This window comes from Sorex fumeus, unplaced genomic scaffold (genome assembly GCF_029834395.1).
Source record: "Sorex fumeus unplaced genomic scaffold, SorFum_2.1 ptg000020l, whole genome shotgun sequence".
NCBI classification, from domain to species: Eukaryota; Metazoa; Chordata; class Mammalia; order Eulipotyphla; family Soricidae; genus Sorex; species Sorex fumeus.
The window spans coordinates 2235875-2252540 of NW_026606077.1; the positions used below are offsets into that span (position 1 = coordinate 2235875).

The 16666-nt window shown below is 37.0% G+C and overlaps 1 protein-coding gene across 1 annotated transcript in view; it reads right to left on the reverse strand.

Annotated features, from left to right (window-relative positions):
- The window catches only part of CTNNA3 (catenin alpha 3), a 1757578-nt gene that overhangs the window by 310701 nt on the left and 1430211 nt on the right, over positions 1-16666 (reverse strand). Inside the window, exon 13 of the mRNA XM_056113567.1 lies at positions 15906-16057. Within this exon, the coding sequence (XP_055969542.1) occupies positions 15906-16057 (152 nt within the window). The remainder of the gene's footprint in view (positions 1-15905; positions 16058-16666) is intronic.

Genomic DNA, 16666 nt, shown 5'->3' on the forward strand with positions numbered 1-16666 from the left:
AAGTTATTTTTGAAATTTATATTCTTAGCTACCTCTCAGAGAGCCCGGCAAGCTACCAAGAGTATCCCGCCCGCATGAGCAGAGCCTGGCAAGCTACCTGTGTCGTATTTGATATGCCAAAAACTATATCGATAACAGGTCTCATTCCCCTGACACTGAAAGAGCCTCCAATCATTGGGAAAGACGAGTAAGGAGAGGCTGCTAAAATTTCAGGGCTGGAAGGAATAGAGATGTTACTGGTGCCCTCTCGAGTAAATCAACAAACAACAGGATGACAGTGATACAGTGATACAGTGATGTTCTTAGCTGGTCCATCAGCAAAGGGAATTCAGTAAGTCAAAGGTTTTTTGTTGTCTAAAATCAGTGGAACATTTCATTATACTGAGATAAAAGAAAATGTTGTTAACTAGGTTCCCAAAACTGTCTTTACTTCACATCCTTTACTTCACATATTCTTGGGAGATCAACTTCTAAATAATCCTTCATCTAATAGATATGCAAAAATATACTTTTTAAAAGTCATCACTTCCTGAATTGTATTTTTCAATTCCTATCCTCTACAAGAAGGACTTTTTTGACTAATCAAAAGTTATTCTTGAAATGTAGGTAAGAAAATAAACATCTCTATTTGAGATAACGATTAGCATATTTAAAGAGTGCTTTAAAGACAACACCAAAATATAAAGTAATTTAAACTCACCTAATACTTATATATTTCCATTTATATTTATTAACATAAATTTATTTACAACTTTATATAACAACTAATTTACTTATAATAAAGTAACAAAAGTCCCTTAAGATTCCACGAGTAAGCAGTTTCTCTTCATTAAATTTTCTATTTACGGGGGTAGTAATTACATCTGAGGGTTTTCAAAGTGTAAAGCAAGCTTAGTTCTGTAACTGAGCCACTTTGAGTCAAAGGCTCTGAGCAGCAGTTGTGTAGAACTTCTCTTGAGAATAGGACAAGTATACATCAAAGTCTTTCTGGACCACAGAGTCTCCTGTCAGTTTAGTGTTTTGACCCTTTGGTGAAAGACCACTTTCCAGAATGACTTCAAGCTGAACATCTTTGTCCCAGCGTGAGCAAAGGAGATCACTGACTAGTGCTGCTTTGTAGGTTAACCAACATGTTTCTCAATGAAAACTCATTCTTACTCTCCTCACCTCTGTACCCTCATCAAAGGCCTCTTCAAATGGTATATATGGAAGGTAGGCCATTAAGTCTGTTGCGAGTGTAAAGTTTCAGCTTTTGTTGACCAGTGCTCGCAAGCAATTTTTTCTTATCTAAACTCTGTATTTTTGATCGACATTTGCATATCAAGCTAAAGTTCATTTGCTTCAGGTCTTTCGCTACATTCCCTTAGAAACCCCCCTCTTTGGGGATTTTTAAGGGAAATCAAGAACTCATCACTACCAGAAGAGAGAGTGTTTTAACTGGGATTCCCTGGTAAGTCTATGATGAGAGGGAAGAGAAAAGGAACTACATGAATTCAGAAAATCTGTTTAACACTGAAAAATTTAAAAAAAAAAGATGTGAAATCTTTGTCTATTAAATAAGTTGGAAATGGTGCATCAATAGGTTCTCCACAGTTAACAAGGGGTTTACAAAAAAGAAGCCAAAATTTGATAGTTGTTATGCCAATGAAGAGAAAGTGTTCCCTGGGGTTGGAAAAACTGTTTTGATAGGAACTGTGATCATTAGTACTCAAGCACTGTGGAATCACTGTGTATCTCAATGGGTGGGCCTGGTATCCCAAGGACCTTGAAGCAGTACAATCAGGCTCAGAAATTGGAATGAATGTAACAAGTGATTATCCATACTGGATACTTTTTACAATACAAGTAAATTAAATCCAAAATTACCTAAGCAAACCAAGGCATATGCCTACTATATTTTCCCATGTTCGGGTATTTAGCAAATATCAATTTATGGAAAGATTTTTGTAATATAAAAGATTTTTAGACACGTTATCACTGCCATGATACAGGAAGAAGAATAAAATAAACTTTATTAATTTCAACATTATGAATCACAATGATTGACTTTCCAAATGCATTCCAAACAGAAGTTAGACTAAAATTAAATTTTGCCTACTGAAAGCATGACACAAAATAGTAAGAAACTCCTGATGCTCTTTGGTGAAGGGTGGACGCCAGTGACAAACGTATTCTCTGCAAAGCAGTAATGCATGAATAATATAAAATATCTAGAAAGAAGCCCAGATAATTTGGCTGATTGAAGAAAGAATAAGGAAATGAGAATATCTAAGAGAAGGAAAGTCCTCGGGAAGTAACTGAGGCATAAAAGCCTCAGGACCATGAAAGACAAAGATCAGAAAGAATTAGCAGAAGTTACTCTGAGTGGTCCCATCTACAAACAAAAGTTGAAAGAAAAGACAATTTTAATCTTCAAATATTTGAAAGTAAAGATCATACAATTTTTCCCTAATGAGCCAGGTAATAAGCCTTTCTCATAATTACTCAACTTGTCAACATATATATGAAGTTGTATGTGTAAAATTAGAATTTTATATAAATCATATATTTTCAGAAAATATTATTCTTTCCTTTCTTCCCAACTATTTAAAAGTATTGCTGTTTTCGTATGTTATTATGGTTCTTTACATATTTTGTGTGCCCCATCATTTATTGTGAGTTGGTGTGGGAAAATTTTTTTTTCAATCTTAACAGCTTTAGCTCAACCCTAAATTACTTGTAGTGACAACTTTGGAAATCAGATTCTACATCACTCCCTGAACACAACCCAAGATCTATGATTATAAATGACCAATGGTTGTGGAAACACACACACACACACACACACACACACACACACACACACACACAACCTCCCTCTCCGGTGAATGTTTGCGTCCCAATTGACTTGGAGGAAAAAAAGCCTGCCTTTCATAAGTATAGCCCTTTTTGTGTCAAGAAAAAGAAGGATCAGTTTTGTAAATTGTCCCCCAAAAAGACACCTGAGTGAATTTAGCCTACAGGTGATAAATTCGCTAATCCCTGGTCTCAGTACCTAGTGAATCACAAAAATGCAGAATTAAAATCAATCAAGTGGGAGTCAAAGGTTTGATACAACAGGTGGGGTGCCTGCCTTGTAAATGGCTGACCTGGGTTCAATTCTTGGTATTCCATATGGTCCCCCAAGTCCCACCACAAGTTATCCCTGAGAACAGAGCTAGGAGAAAGCCAGTGTGGCCCCCAGAACCAAAACAAAACAAAAACAAATAAAATCAACAGAAATGTTAAAAATAAAAAGGAAAACACATCCAAAGTGAAATGCCTGAACCATACCCAACCCAGACTGTACTATCCTGTAAGGTAGAGTTCATGCCCAATGCAAGCAGCCTAATAAATGGCTGAATAAATAGGAATACTCCTACATTACTGTGTTTGGCATATCAAATTCATCACTGGTAGCCTGCCAAGCTTTTCCGTGTGGGCGAGATACTCTCGGCAGCTTGCCAGGCTCTCGGAGAGGGGCGGAGGAATCGAACTCGGGTCGGCCAGGTTGGGCCGTGTACAAGGCAAACGCCCTACCCGCTGTGGCTGGAGCAATAGCACAGCGGTAGGGCATTTGCCTTGCCCGTGGTCGGCCCAGCTGACCCGAGTTCGATTCCTCCTTCCTCCGCCCCTCTCGGAGAGCCGGGCAAGCTACCGAGAGTATGTCGCTCGCTCAGCAAAGCCTGGCAAGTTACCTGTGACATATTCGATATGCAAAACACAGTAACAACAAAATCTCACAATGGAGACATCACTGGGCCTGCTGGAGCAAATCGATGAACAACGGGAGGACAGTGCTACTATCTTGATGCCGTGGACTATCTTGATCTTTCAGTTTAACTGCATACCAATTAACCTGGAGTTTCCACACCAGCACAGTGTATAAAACGGCCTGCCTTTCCAGAGGGAAGGTTGACCCACAACATCACCCCCTTTCTTTCGCTAATAACCATGTCCTACCCTCTTTCTGACAGAAAAGCCGTTCATCTTGGCCCTTTTCAGTGACTTTCAGCTTGTTAGAAAGGATGCTGTCCCATTCATGAATCATTTAATAAAACCAATTAGATCTCGAACTTTATTCTGATGAATTTTTTAATAGGAATCATACATTAGAGATATTTGATAGGTAGCCAGTTAAAAAATAGAAAGGTATTAATTTGTAATATTCTAAAATGTCAGCATTATCAGAAGTTTATGCAGGAGTTTCTAATTACTTTCTTTAGAGTTAGAGAGAACTTATCCCACTCAATTTACATAAGTTGTAAGGTGTTGACTACTGGGTGCAACACGATGTGATTACCACAACTTTTCAATTATAATTAAATGCATTTTAACATATACATACAGTTTCATGAACTCTGATAAAAGTATGATTCACTTAAAGAAGGTAGAGGGGTCTTGGCATTAAGTTTTGGAGAGTCAAAAGTGAAGTTATGCTCTGAGAAGGAGTTATCCTTTTGCCAGCCTCAAGGCATGAATGAGGCTAGATTCTGGAGGTGATTCAGCAAAAATCTATGACCAAATAGCCTTCTTAAAATGCTAGTGGACCCTAAAAGAGAGAGCGCAAAAGGGAATGCCCTGCCTCAGAGGCAGAGTGGGGTGGGGGTTTTGGGGTGGGAGGGTGGGAGGGCTACTGGGATCACTGGTAGTGGAGAATGGGCACTGTTGGAAGGATGGGTGGAGGGATCATTGTATAGCTGAAACCCAAGCATGAAAGTTTGTAAGTCTACAACTGTACCTCATGGTGTTTCAATAATAATAATAATAAAAAGTGCCAGTTGAAAGAGAAGAGACATAATTTCAGCAGGAACAATAATATTGTTCCATCAAAATTCCAAAATCACTTTGACCTTAACAATGCCAAGTACAAGGACTCTTATCTGCATAGAAAGCTCCAAGCAGTAACAGTTGGCAAAAGATTATAAAATCAGCTCTGCAAAAGCAAGGTCTGTCTCACTTGGAATCCTCTCCTTTACTTTCTGTTCTACTCCAATTCAAGAAACACTCACATCCTAATTTGTTTTTTGGGTTTTGTTTGTTTATTGATTTGCTTTATGGGACACACAGTTCACGGGGGTTACTCCTGGTTCTGTACTCAGGAATTACTCCTGGAGGTGTTCAGGGGACCATATGGGATGCTGGGAATTGAACCCGGGTCGACCTGATGCAAGGCAAACTCCCTACCCGCTGTGCTATCGCTCCAGCCCCAACATCCTGATTTGGGATAAGTGATTTAATTTACAGGGTTCTCTCTTCCTGCTCCCATATTTACTAAAGAAAATTATTTTGCTTCTTCTGAATTTTTTTTCTGTGAGAATAATAATAAACCAAGGAACCTGGTTCAGAAGAAGACTAACTTCCCTTTAAGAGACTAAACCTTCGGGGCATTTTCAGGTGGGCCTAGCTGAGTAGCAGTACGTTGTTTCCTACATATTTATATATATATATTTATAATGACTCTGTGCTCCCCACCAGCATTGCTGAAAATATGTTTGGGATAACATTAAATCTGTAAAAAAATTTAGGAATAAATGATACCGTAAGAATATGGAATATCCCTAGTTTTCATGACCACAACCTGCCTCTGGTGCCTTTTAAGATCATTAATAGCCATGATCAAGAGACTCACAAAAAAATCTTAAAACAGAGCAGCTCGCTGCAGAAATGTCTTAAAATTTTAGAATTCTGGGAGTGTGGCGTGAATTGCATACGATATTTTTCTTTTTACTTTCTTGTTGAATCACTGTGAAAAAGACCCTTAGAGACATCTTAGAGACATCTCCGTAGAGACATCTCATACTATTCATAACAAGAAATACAAAATAATGATGATGGTGGGATTGGTGTTGAAATAATGTTTGGAATCAATTTTTGTGAACAACTTTATGAAAATAAAATTTAAAAAAATTGTCCAATGCAAAATAATATGGAATATCAATCTAAGAATACGATAGATCCATGTATTTACAAGTTTTGTTTTCCTTCAATGAATTTTGCACTTTTTAGATTATTATAGATATTGAACATATTTGGTAGTTCATCACAAGTTCAACTATTTTTGATGTGATGTCTGTGTGAGTGTGAATGTGTGTATTTGTGTCTGTAGGTTGTTGTAGTTGTTTGGTGGTCACACCAGGTAGTGCTCAGGGAACTCTATGTTGTACAGGGTATCAAACTGGTGTTGTCTGAGTGCAACGCAAGTTTCTTATGCCCTGAATTCTTTCTACCCCAATATAATATACTTTTTATGATACAATTCCTAATATTATTCCATAAAAATATGCCTTGGGTTTTATGGTATTTCTTATCTGTATATTATTTTATTTATAAATCTGCTTTTTCTTTACTTTCATTTTCTCTTTTTTTTAAATAAATTTATTTATTGAATCAACGTGAGAACAGTTACAAAGCTTTCGGGTTTAAGTCTCTGTCACACAATGATGAAACATCCATCCCTTCACCAGTGCCCATTTTCCACCACCAAAAACCCCAGTATATCCCCCATCCCACACCCTCCCCCTACCTTTGGGCAGATGATTTCCATATTACTCTCGCTCTACTTTGATTACATTCACTATTTCGACATCAGGCCCACCATTATTATTTGGGATTTCCCCCAACACTCAGACCTGCCAAAAAGGCAATATTAGACAATTTGTTTTCTACTGCTGATTATGAATAGCATATGATGTCATGCGGCCGTGATAGCAGCCACACAATTCTGGAATTCTGAAATTATTTTAATAATTAAATATGGAGGGATTTCTGCCAAAAGTTTCTGGGTTTCAAGATCTGTTTGTGTGTCTCTTGGATCCTGGCAGTTAAACAGCTTAATCAGTAGCTGGAAGACTCTTCATGGGTGGTGACTCGGGGTCTCATTGAGGTGTGGGAGGGTTTTCTTTCATTTCCAAGTCATTTTTTTGTATGTTGATCGCATATTTTAAGATCTTATGAAAATAATTTATTAGTACTGCTAGAGCGAGCTTTTGTTTTTGTGTTTATAGGAACATCAATATTAGTTGGTCACATAATTTGTGATTTTAAATTTGACTTGTTTTCTTTGTTTCTTTGGCATCTATATACTTTTTACTTTGTCCTTAATTTATTCTACTGGCTATGACATACACATTAATTACACTGGGATATGGGAATTAACAATGTGTTTCTAGTCTTAAATAGCGTTATTTTCTATTTTATTTTATTTTTTATTAAAATTTATTTATTTATTTATTTATTTTTGGGGTCACACCCGGCGATGCACAGGGCTCTGGCTCTGTTGCTCCTGGCTCTGCACTCAGGAATTACTCCTGGGGGTGCTCAGGGGACCATATGGGATGCTGGGAATCGAACCCGGGTCGGCCGCGTGCAAGTCAAACGCCCTACCCGCTGTGCTATCTCTCCAGCTCCCTCTATTTTATTTTTAAGTACAACTATATATATAAAAAATAATTCACTAGGATTCTCCCATATCCCCTGAAAACTAGAAACTAAGCCATATAAACAAACAACAAAAATAGTAACATGTAGAACTTAGACAACTGTCACTCTGAATCTTATATAATACTCTTATTTTTTTTTTGTTTCTCAACTTCTAAGTCCAAGGAACTCTTTCTGTACAAAATATTCTAGGCTATATACGGACTAGCTGATAACACCAAGATTTTTTTTCCAGTACTACTGAATATGAAACTTTGAGAGACAAAGAGATGCTCAATTCAGAAGACATAAAAAAACGTATTTTTAAAATTACTATTTTAAAAATATAGGTGCATTCATTGCAGCATTAGTCATAATAATCTAAATTATTAATCTAAATTAATAATCTAAATGTGGCAGATTGGCATGTGATATATATTAGATGTATATGAATATATAAATATAAATATATTTATGTAACACATAAAAGGTATAAATACAGATAAAATAAATATAATGTATAAATATATGTTTATGCAATTATAATGAATATATGATAAATACAATAAACATAATGTATAGAGATATATCACAGAACTATATATGTAGCACAGAACTATATATATACTCTGATATATACCTATATATATTAATACATCACTGTATAACTGTATCACTGTCATCCCATTGTTCATTGATTTACTTGAGGAGGCACCATTAATGTCTCCATTTGTTCCAGCCCTAAGCTTTTAGCAGCCTCTCCTTACAAGTTTTTCCCAATGTTGCCATATCGGAGGCTCTTTCAGGGTCAGGGGAATGAGACCTGTTATTGTTACCGCTTTTAGCATACCGAATAACACCACGGATAGCTTGCAGCTTGCCAGGCTCTGATGTGGGGACAGGATACTCTTGGTAGCTTGCCGGGCTCTCAAAGATATATATATATATATATATATATATATATATATATATATATATCAAATTATAGAGGGATATTTCCTTCTATGATGTGTTGCCTACTGTCTGAACCTCATCAAATATGTGTGGTCATTATGGAAAATGGTAGGGAATGTCTTATGATGTTTCCGGGAATATGTTCACTCAGATGTGAGGCTTGGCCCGAGCATGTGGAGTGTGGCCTGGAGCATAGCAGCGGTTGAGTAGTAGAGGTTGAATGCCAGGGCTGGGTCCTTTGGGGTGGAGGGGCGCTCTCACCTGCCCCCTCTGGGGCTTCCCAAGTGAAAACAGCCTGGTGCAGAGTCCGGTGGCATGGTTATGGGGACGTCGTTTTATGCTCCCTTCCAGAGAAGCAGCTGTAAGTTCTGGAGGGTGGTAAATGAGATTATCTGGCACAGGCAGGAGGTGGCTTATGGGTGTGGCTCTGGGCTCATGTTAATACATACCTATATATAAATATTATATATATATATATATATATATCACTTCCTCTCGGAGAGCCCAACAAGCTATCGAGAGTATCCCGTCCGCATAGCAGAGCCTGGCAAGCTCCCCGTGGTGTATCCGAAATGCCAAAACAGTAACAATAACGGGTCTTATTCCCCTGACCCTGAAAAAGCCTCCAATACGGCACTGTTGGGAAGGACTAGCAAGGAGAGGCTGCTAAAATCTCAGGGCTGGGACAAATGGAGAGGCTACTGGCACCCACTTGAGCAAATCAATGAACAACTGGATGACAGTGATATATAGTTATATAAATCACAGAACTGAACTTAGTAGAGGAAGACTTTGTAGGGGTACCAAGATGGAGGAGTAATAATGAGTGAGAGTAAAGGAAAGTCAGCACAATCATGTGTGTTGAGATATGACAAATTATTTCAGAAGAGTAGTAAAAAGGCACTTCTAAAACAAATATAATGATCTAAACCATTGCACATCAATTTGAAAAATAATATGAGGAGAAATAGCATTACGGATTAGAATGAAAGAAATTCAGAGAAATCATGACTGCAAATAGTCTAAATTATGAAAACTATCAATTCCAGTGAAGGCATACTTCAACCATTCCAATAGATACAGGGGAACCAGGTACAAAAGGTATTTTCTGGGCAATATCAGTGCTTCAAGGTATGAAAATCACTCATTTGAAAGGTCCATGTAAGTTGGAATATGCTAGCGTTAAATTCATGTTGCTTCTTTAAAAAATTAGCTTCCATCAAATTAGCTATCCAAAATATGACTTGGTTCCCTTAAAATATAGTTATAAAATGGATGCAGAAAATCTAAAGTTAGTGATATTTTGGTAAATCTTCACACCTGACTTTGAGAATTATCTATATTTTCTATGTATATTTTGTAGAAATCATATGAAAATTCACAATAAAATGAATTGAAGTATAAATTATGAATTTCTTTTACAGGATGAATTTGTGTTCATTCATAAGTGTATTTCTCTATTGATAGATCATCCCACACACAGTTCTTTGTGTTGCTTTATTAGTTCTACTTCTAGCTGTCTCAGGAGGTTAACGAAAAGAAAGTGTAAACTTAAAATTATTTAAAAAATTCTTAAACTGATATTGACCCAAAAGCATATTTTGCATCTATGTTTAGAACTTTTCCCTTCAAATTTCTCTTGGAACATTACTTGCTGCTCAATCAGTGTATTTCTTAAACTTTTATAGTAGCATTCATCAACATATACCATATTCAGGGACTATTCACAGTGGGAACAGGAGGAGCTGCTCTCTCAGAAGAGCTTACTTAGCACACATTCACTTTCAATTAATTCATTTTGTAAGTGTAATAATATCTTAGAGAGAGTTTCAAAGCAAGTTCACAAATTTTACAAGTGAGGAAAAAGAATTAGTAAGATTTATTATCTGTGGAGTTTCAAACATGATGTCATATGAAATCTTAAGACTTACAAAATTTGTGCATAGATATTAGACACCAAATAGTAATTTATTGCTCTCTATCTTCGAAGGTTGTTTAGGAATAAGGTTCTACAGCCCCATTTGTCCATGCACTGAATTCAATGCAGAGAAGAATATAAAATGTCACAGTATTTATTTTAGAACTTCAACAAATAATCTGAAAAATTACTGTCATAACAATTTATCAAAATAAATCCTAAGGCAGATATAACAATATCTTTATGAAACTATTGACAAAACATCAGCCTTTGTTCTTAGGCCAGTATTTTATTGTGTCAAGGACACAACGAACATTGAAGAGCACTCATGAAAATTCAGACATAAATAGAATTCTTAGAACTCACATTTTCAAGGGCATACATAGTCTTGCCCTTCCTGAACTTGCATAATTATAAAGGCATTGCCTTACTGTAACACTGTTTAAATGCCTTGAAGAAGGCATCAAATGATCTGCAAGTCTTAGGTTGGGTAATTAGTCAATTTTAAATTTGATCTTAAATAGACAGGATTATACTAGATTGATGTTTTTATCTTCTACGATAAAGGTACAGTCCTCAGAGGGAAAAAAGAGACTTCAGACTTCTACTTCCTTGTGCCTGATTTAGACTAATATATACATTCTGTAATTCAATTTGTGCTTAAGTACGGAGGCTTATGGACCCTCCTGTAAGGAATTTATACATGGTTTCTGTAGAGGTTACCCCTGAAAGGATGCACATGAAAGACTACTGGACTTGTACCATAAGTTATGTTTTACAAATTATACCCCAATATCAATTTTATAAGATTTTTTAAAATATATATGCTTATAGAAATATCCTCAGGTGAATGGAACATCAGAGTCTCTAAGTGAACAGACAATAGAAACTTCATCTTCTCCCTAGGACTTCTAGAGGAATTACTACCATTTTCTTCCATCTTTCACCTAATATTAAGAAATGCTTCTATAAACTATATGTTTAGTGCTAAACTAGAAGTCAATTATTAATTCTTGACTGAATTCTAAAATGTAAGAAACAAGGACTTTTTATACTCCTTTCAGTCATGGGGCTGGAGCTGGAGCGATAGCACAGCGGGTAGGGCGTTCGCCTTACACGCAGCCAACATGGCCGACCCGAGTTCGATTCCTCCGCCCCTCTCGGAGAGCCCGGCAAGCTACCGAGAGTATTCGATATGCCAGACACAGTAACAACAAAGTCTCCAATGGAGACGTTACTGGGCCCGCTCGAGCAAATCGATGATCAACGGGAGGGCCTTTACCTTTACCTTTTCAGTCATGGAGCCAGAGAAGAGGTTGTACAATGGGTAGTGCTGGCTTTGCATGCAGCAGATAATGTTCAAACCCCAGCAGTTGAAGAAGGTCTCTTTTACACCACCAGCAATGATCCCTGACCACAGAGCCAAGAGTAATTCCCGAACACTGCTGACAGTGTCCCCAAAGCGAAAAAAAAGTGGAAAACCTTTTTTTTCTTGTAATTTCTCTTCACTAGAAAAAAATTATATCCTCTCAGAAAGATGGGTATATAAGTAGATTCTCAATTTGAAAATTTAGGAGGGCTGGAGCGATAGCACAGCGGTAGGGCATTTGCCTTGTGTGCAACCAACCGGCCGAGCCGGGTTCGTATTAAATATGCCAAAAACAGTAACAACAAATCTCACAATGAAGACCTTACTGGGACTGCTCGAGCAAATCAATGAACAATGGGAGGACAGTGCTACAATGCTACAGTGAGAATAGAAAGAATTTTTTGGGGGGGTCACACCCGGCAATGCATGAGGCTTTTGCACTCAGGAATTACTCCTGGCAGTGCTCAGTGGACCATATGGGATGCTGGGCATCGAACCCGCATCAGCTGTGTGCCAAACAAGCATCCTACCGACTGTTTTATAGCTCCAGCCCCATATTTTTTAAACAAAAGTTTTAAAAGCTCTGTCACACTGTAAAGGTCTGTGAACTCCAGTTCAAGAGGCAAGGACACAGACCACAGATGGCAGAAACAGTACCACAATATTATATTTTGTTTAACAAAGAATTATCCAACTTTGTGATGCTTCAATGATTTTGTCATATTATGACAGTCAGAAGGAAATCGCGTAACTGGATCCGCCCCCCAACCCTCCAACATATTGCCTGTTTCAACATCTGCCACCTTTCTCCACCAGCCCTTTCTAAATCCCAAGAGACATGGCAGAGAAGTGGGGTTGTGATAAAAAAAATTCCCCGTCACTTCGAGTTCAGGTTAGAACTTTAATAAACCTGGGTTTTTATTGTTTATTGCTCACAAGAATCGTTACTCTCTAAATTCACCAAGGTACAGTAAATAACGATACCTGGATTCAGTAACATTAGGAATGGTTTTCTAACGTTGTTAACCTGATTTTCAATGATCTAACAGGTAAAATGATCAGATGAAAGGGCAGTACAATTTAATACTTTTATAAAACCAAGATTATGAATCTGATGTCTCTAATGGATATTTAGACATGGTCAACAAATAAATTTAAAAGCAACCTACCATAGTTAAAAGTAACTATTCAGAGGGCCGGAGAGGTAGTACAACATGGAGGGCGTTTGCCCTGCATGCAGCTTACCCCGCTCTTACTCGCCCACATCCCATATGGTCCCTCACGCACTGCCAGGAGTAATTTATGAGGGCAGATCCAGAAGTAACCCCTGATCATCACTGGATGAGACCGAAAAAGCCTCCCAAAATTATTTAGAAATAAAAATGTTGTTGATGTAACTCAGTGGTAGAATATTTGGCTTTAATACAAAGAAAGAGAGAAAGAAGGAAGGAAGGAAGGAAGGAAGGAAGGAAGGAAGGAAGGAAGGAAGGAAGGAAGGAAGGAAGGGAGGGAGGGAGGGAGGGAGGGAGGAAGAAAGAAAGAAGAAAGAAAGAAGGAAGGAAGGAAGGAAGGAAGAAAGAAAGAAAGAAAGAAAGAAAGAAAGAAAGAAAGAAAGAAAGAAAGAAAGAAAGAAAGAGGGAGGGAGGAGAGAAGGAAGGAAGGAAGGGAGAAAGAAAGAAAGAAAGAAAGAAAGAAAGAAAGAAAGAAAGAAAGAAAGAAAGAGGGAAAGAAAGAAAGAAAGAAAGAAAGAAAGAAAGAAAGAAAGAAAGAAAGAAAGAAAGAAAGAAAGAGGGAAAGAAGAGAAGAAGGGAGAGAGGTAGATTGTAGAACAGTGAGAGGAAGGGGTAAGAGCCAAATTCCAATCAATGTTGCAAGAACAAGTCCTCCACTTTACTTGACATATAATAAGAACTCATTAGAATACACTTTTTGACATCCTAAGAAGTTTGTTCAAAAGTTAAATAAGAACCAGAAAGAACCCAAACATTAAATTATTACTCTGAGGACAAGCTAAAAGAAATAAAATTTCAGTCTGAAAAGAGATGAATATAGGGTGAAATCACTACTTCCTAAGATGACTAATGATTATAATAAATTGTTCTTATACCCCACAAAAGGCTGTGTGTGAGGGATATCTATATATCCCATATATATATGGATAGATATGTGTATATCCACATGTATATAGCCTTCTGCATTTATATATGCATATATATAATTTATATATGTATATTAACTCTCTCCATACTTTATATATACATATATATGTGTATAATGTATTCAGATTCAGATACATCTGTATAATGTGTAATGTATACAGATATATCTGAATATATATATATATATATATATAGAGAGAGAGAGAGAGACTGGCAAGTAATTTGACTTTCTATAAGCAAGAAACTCTAACAATACAAACACTTTAAGTATCCGATTGAGAGAGATAAAAAAGAGAATGTGTTCATCCCTAGGTGGCTTTCGCAGAAAAAATACATTCCACACCTTGGTTGACCTATGCTATTTCACGAGTTTATCATCCCAAATATCCACCCAGGGATATTGGAAATGTAGGGTTTTTCTCTCTGGATCAGGCTGTCTTCTTAAAGTCTTATTTCTCCTTCACATTGTCAGATTTTCTATTCAGACTCTACCCACTCTTCTGGCTTTGACTTATTACCTGTCCACTACTCATCTAGTCCACACAGGAGAAGCAAAAAGTTTGCAGGAGAGGAAATTGTTAAGGATAATTTGCAGTTCAGACAGAGTGCTGCTATAGTGCCACACCTCCCAATCATATGAAAACAAATATATTCAGGCTGGCAGGAAATATACATTCCAAAGTGTTTTTCTTAAAACGATAACTAATTTGCTTTTACGTCTCCCTAAGCCCTGGGTGCTAGATTTTATGATTTGACACTAGCTTGGCCCACAATTTTCCCTTAACATTCTTCTGCTCAGCCACAATTGTTGACTTTTGTTGGCCGCTGCCCTTACAAAGTGCTTGAATGACTTCATTCTTATGAACTGTAGCATAACTGGCACATCAGGCTTGCCATACAATATACATTATTTCCTAGTCTTAGTAACAATCAAACACAGACTTTCAGACGAAACGATTCCTACTTGCAACCCGTGTTCACTAATCCTACTAAGTCTTCTTACTGAAAGTACCTGCCACCTTACCTTGCCTGACAGTTATTTTGGGCAGTAGGATCTGGGACCTTGTCCCAGCTAGGAGATTCTGACTACACTTGTGGGGAGGGATAGCCCTTTAGCCAAGGTTGGCTAGGTAAACTTTATTTTGTTCCCCTCTAGTGAGATAATCTGAGCATAAGTATTAAAATTTTACCCCCAAATGTCCCTTGTAGGAAAAGTTCCAGATGATTCCAGTGACTCAACTACACTTTGCTGACTACTTCCCCTCCTGCCTCCATTACCCACGTTCTTTTCCCAAATCAATTAATAACAAGAGAAATACTGCCCTCAGGATTTGTTTGTCAAATCACCCCATCCTAAAATAAAGTCTATCGCTATGTTTACATTTACATATCCTTATAAGTATATTTTCCAAAGAGAAATTTCATTTTATGTAACACTAGAATACATCCCACACCGACATAAAAATAATCCTGGTCTCTGTATGTGCAGAGGGCTACTGTAATCACTCACTTCCTTGGAGAAATGGTGTGTCTTAGTCCACGTAGATATTCCATAGCCTGGTACAGTTCAAATGTTTTTATTGTTGAAAGCTCCATGTGAGATTTCTTAATGAACATCTGTGATCTACGATATAATGTGAGGGAATCTGGCCCCAAACTTTGTTCGATACATTGCCTAAGAATGCTAAGAGATTGATGAGAAACATTCTTTACCTTCTGTTCACGAAAACAAAATCAGATTTCCTTATGTACTTTTGTTTGGTTCTTCATTCTGCTATATAAAATCTCAACAAATCCTACAGAAAATAAATCTTATACTTTGCTCATCAACAGTTCACTGTGCTCGTTTGCACATTGCATATTTATTTATCTTACGTAAATAAATACATAAGAAATAATATTGTTTTTGCTAGTAGAAGTGACAGGGGGATGCTCTGATTTTCTGGAGTTCGAATGGTTTTAAGCATTGGCATTACGGTGAAGAAATAAAACATATCTTAATGTCATTGCAGGCATTCCAGATGGTGAAGTATGCCGCGCTGATTCAATGGGAGTAAAGCAAACTTACCCGAATCATCATGACTGAGCATCTGATATCATGAATGGTGTCATAAATCTTCTTTGAGATGTCCACAAACTGATTATCATCAAACACATCCAAAGAATTTTTGCTTAAGGCTTGCAAGGCGATATTCACTTGTTTTACAAACTCAGGAATTACTGTTAAAAGAAAAAGGAAAAAGAATATTAATCCCACTGTATTTTGAGATTTGGGTTGGTTTTTAGGAACGAATAGTATCTTATAAAAATATTTTATTTAGTTAATTACCATGATTTGAAATACTATTAATCACAGTTTCTTGCACGTATTCTTGCAAAACCACACCCACCACTGGAGTGCCAGCTTCTCTTCACCAATGTCCCCTAAAATCTGTTCTTATCTGAAAAACCTTCCTCATCTCCCCGCTCAGTTCCACAGATCGACTATCCAGTTCGTTTTTTCGATTTCTTGCTTCCTTACTCTTTATCTTTATTTTATTCAGAGACTTTTTTTGTATATTGAAAAGATTTATTTAATTAAAATAATGCTACCTGTTAAATTAACAATGCAAAAATAATTTAAATAAAAGCCTAGCTTGTCATTCATAACTAGCAAACGTTTTGCCTTTTATTTTTGACAGGGTCAAGTATCTAATCCAGGTGTTCCACACATAAGAAGGCATGAAATATACCAATTAGCTCCTTCCCCAGGGTTTTTTTTATCATTTTATTTATTTATTTATTTATTTATTTATTTATTTATCTATTTTTAATTTTCATTAGTGAGAC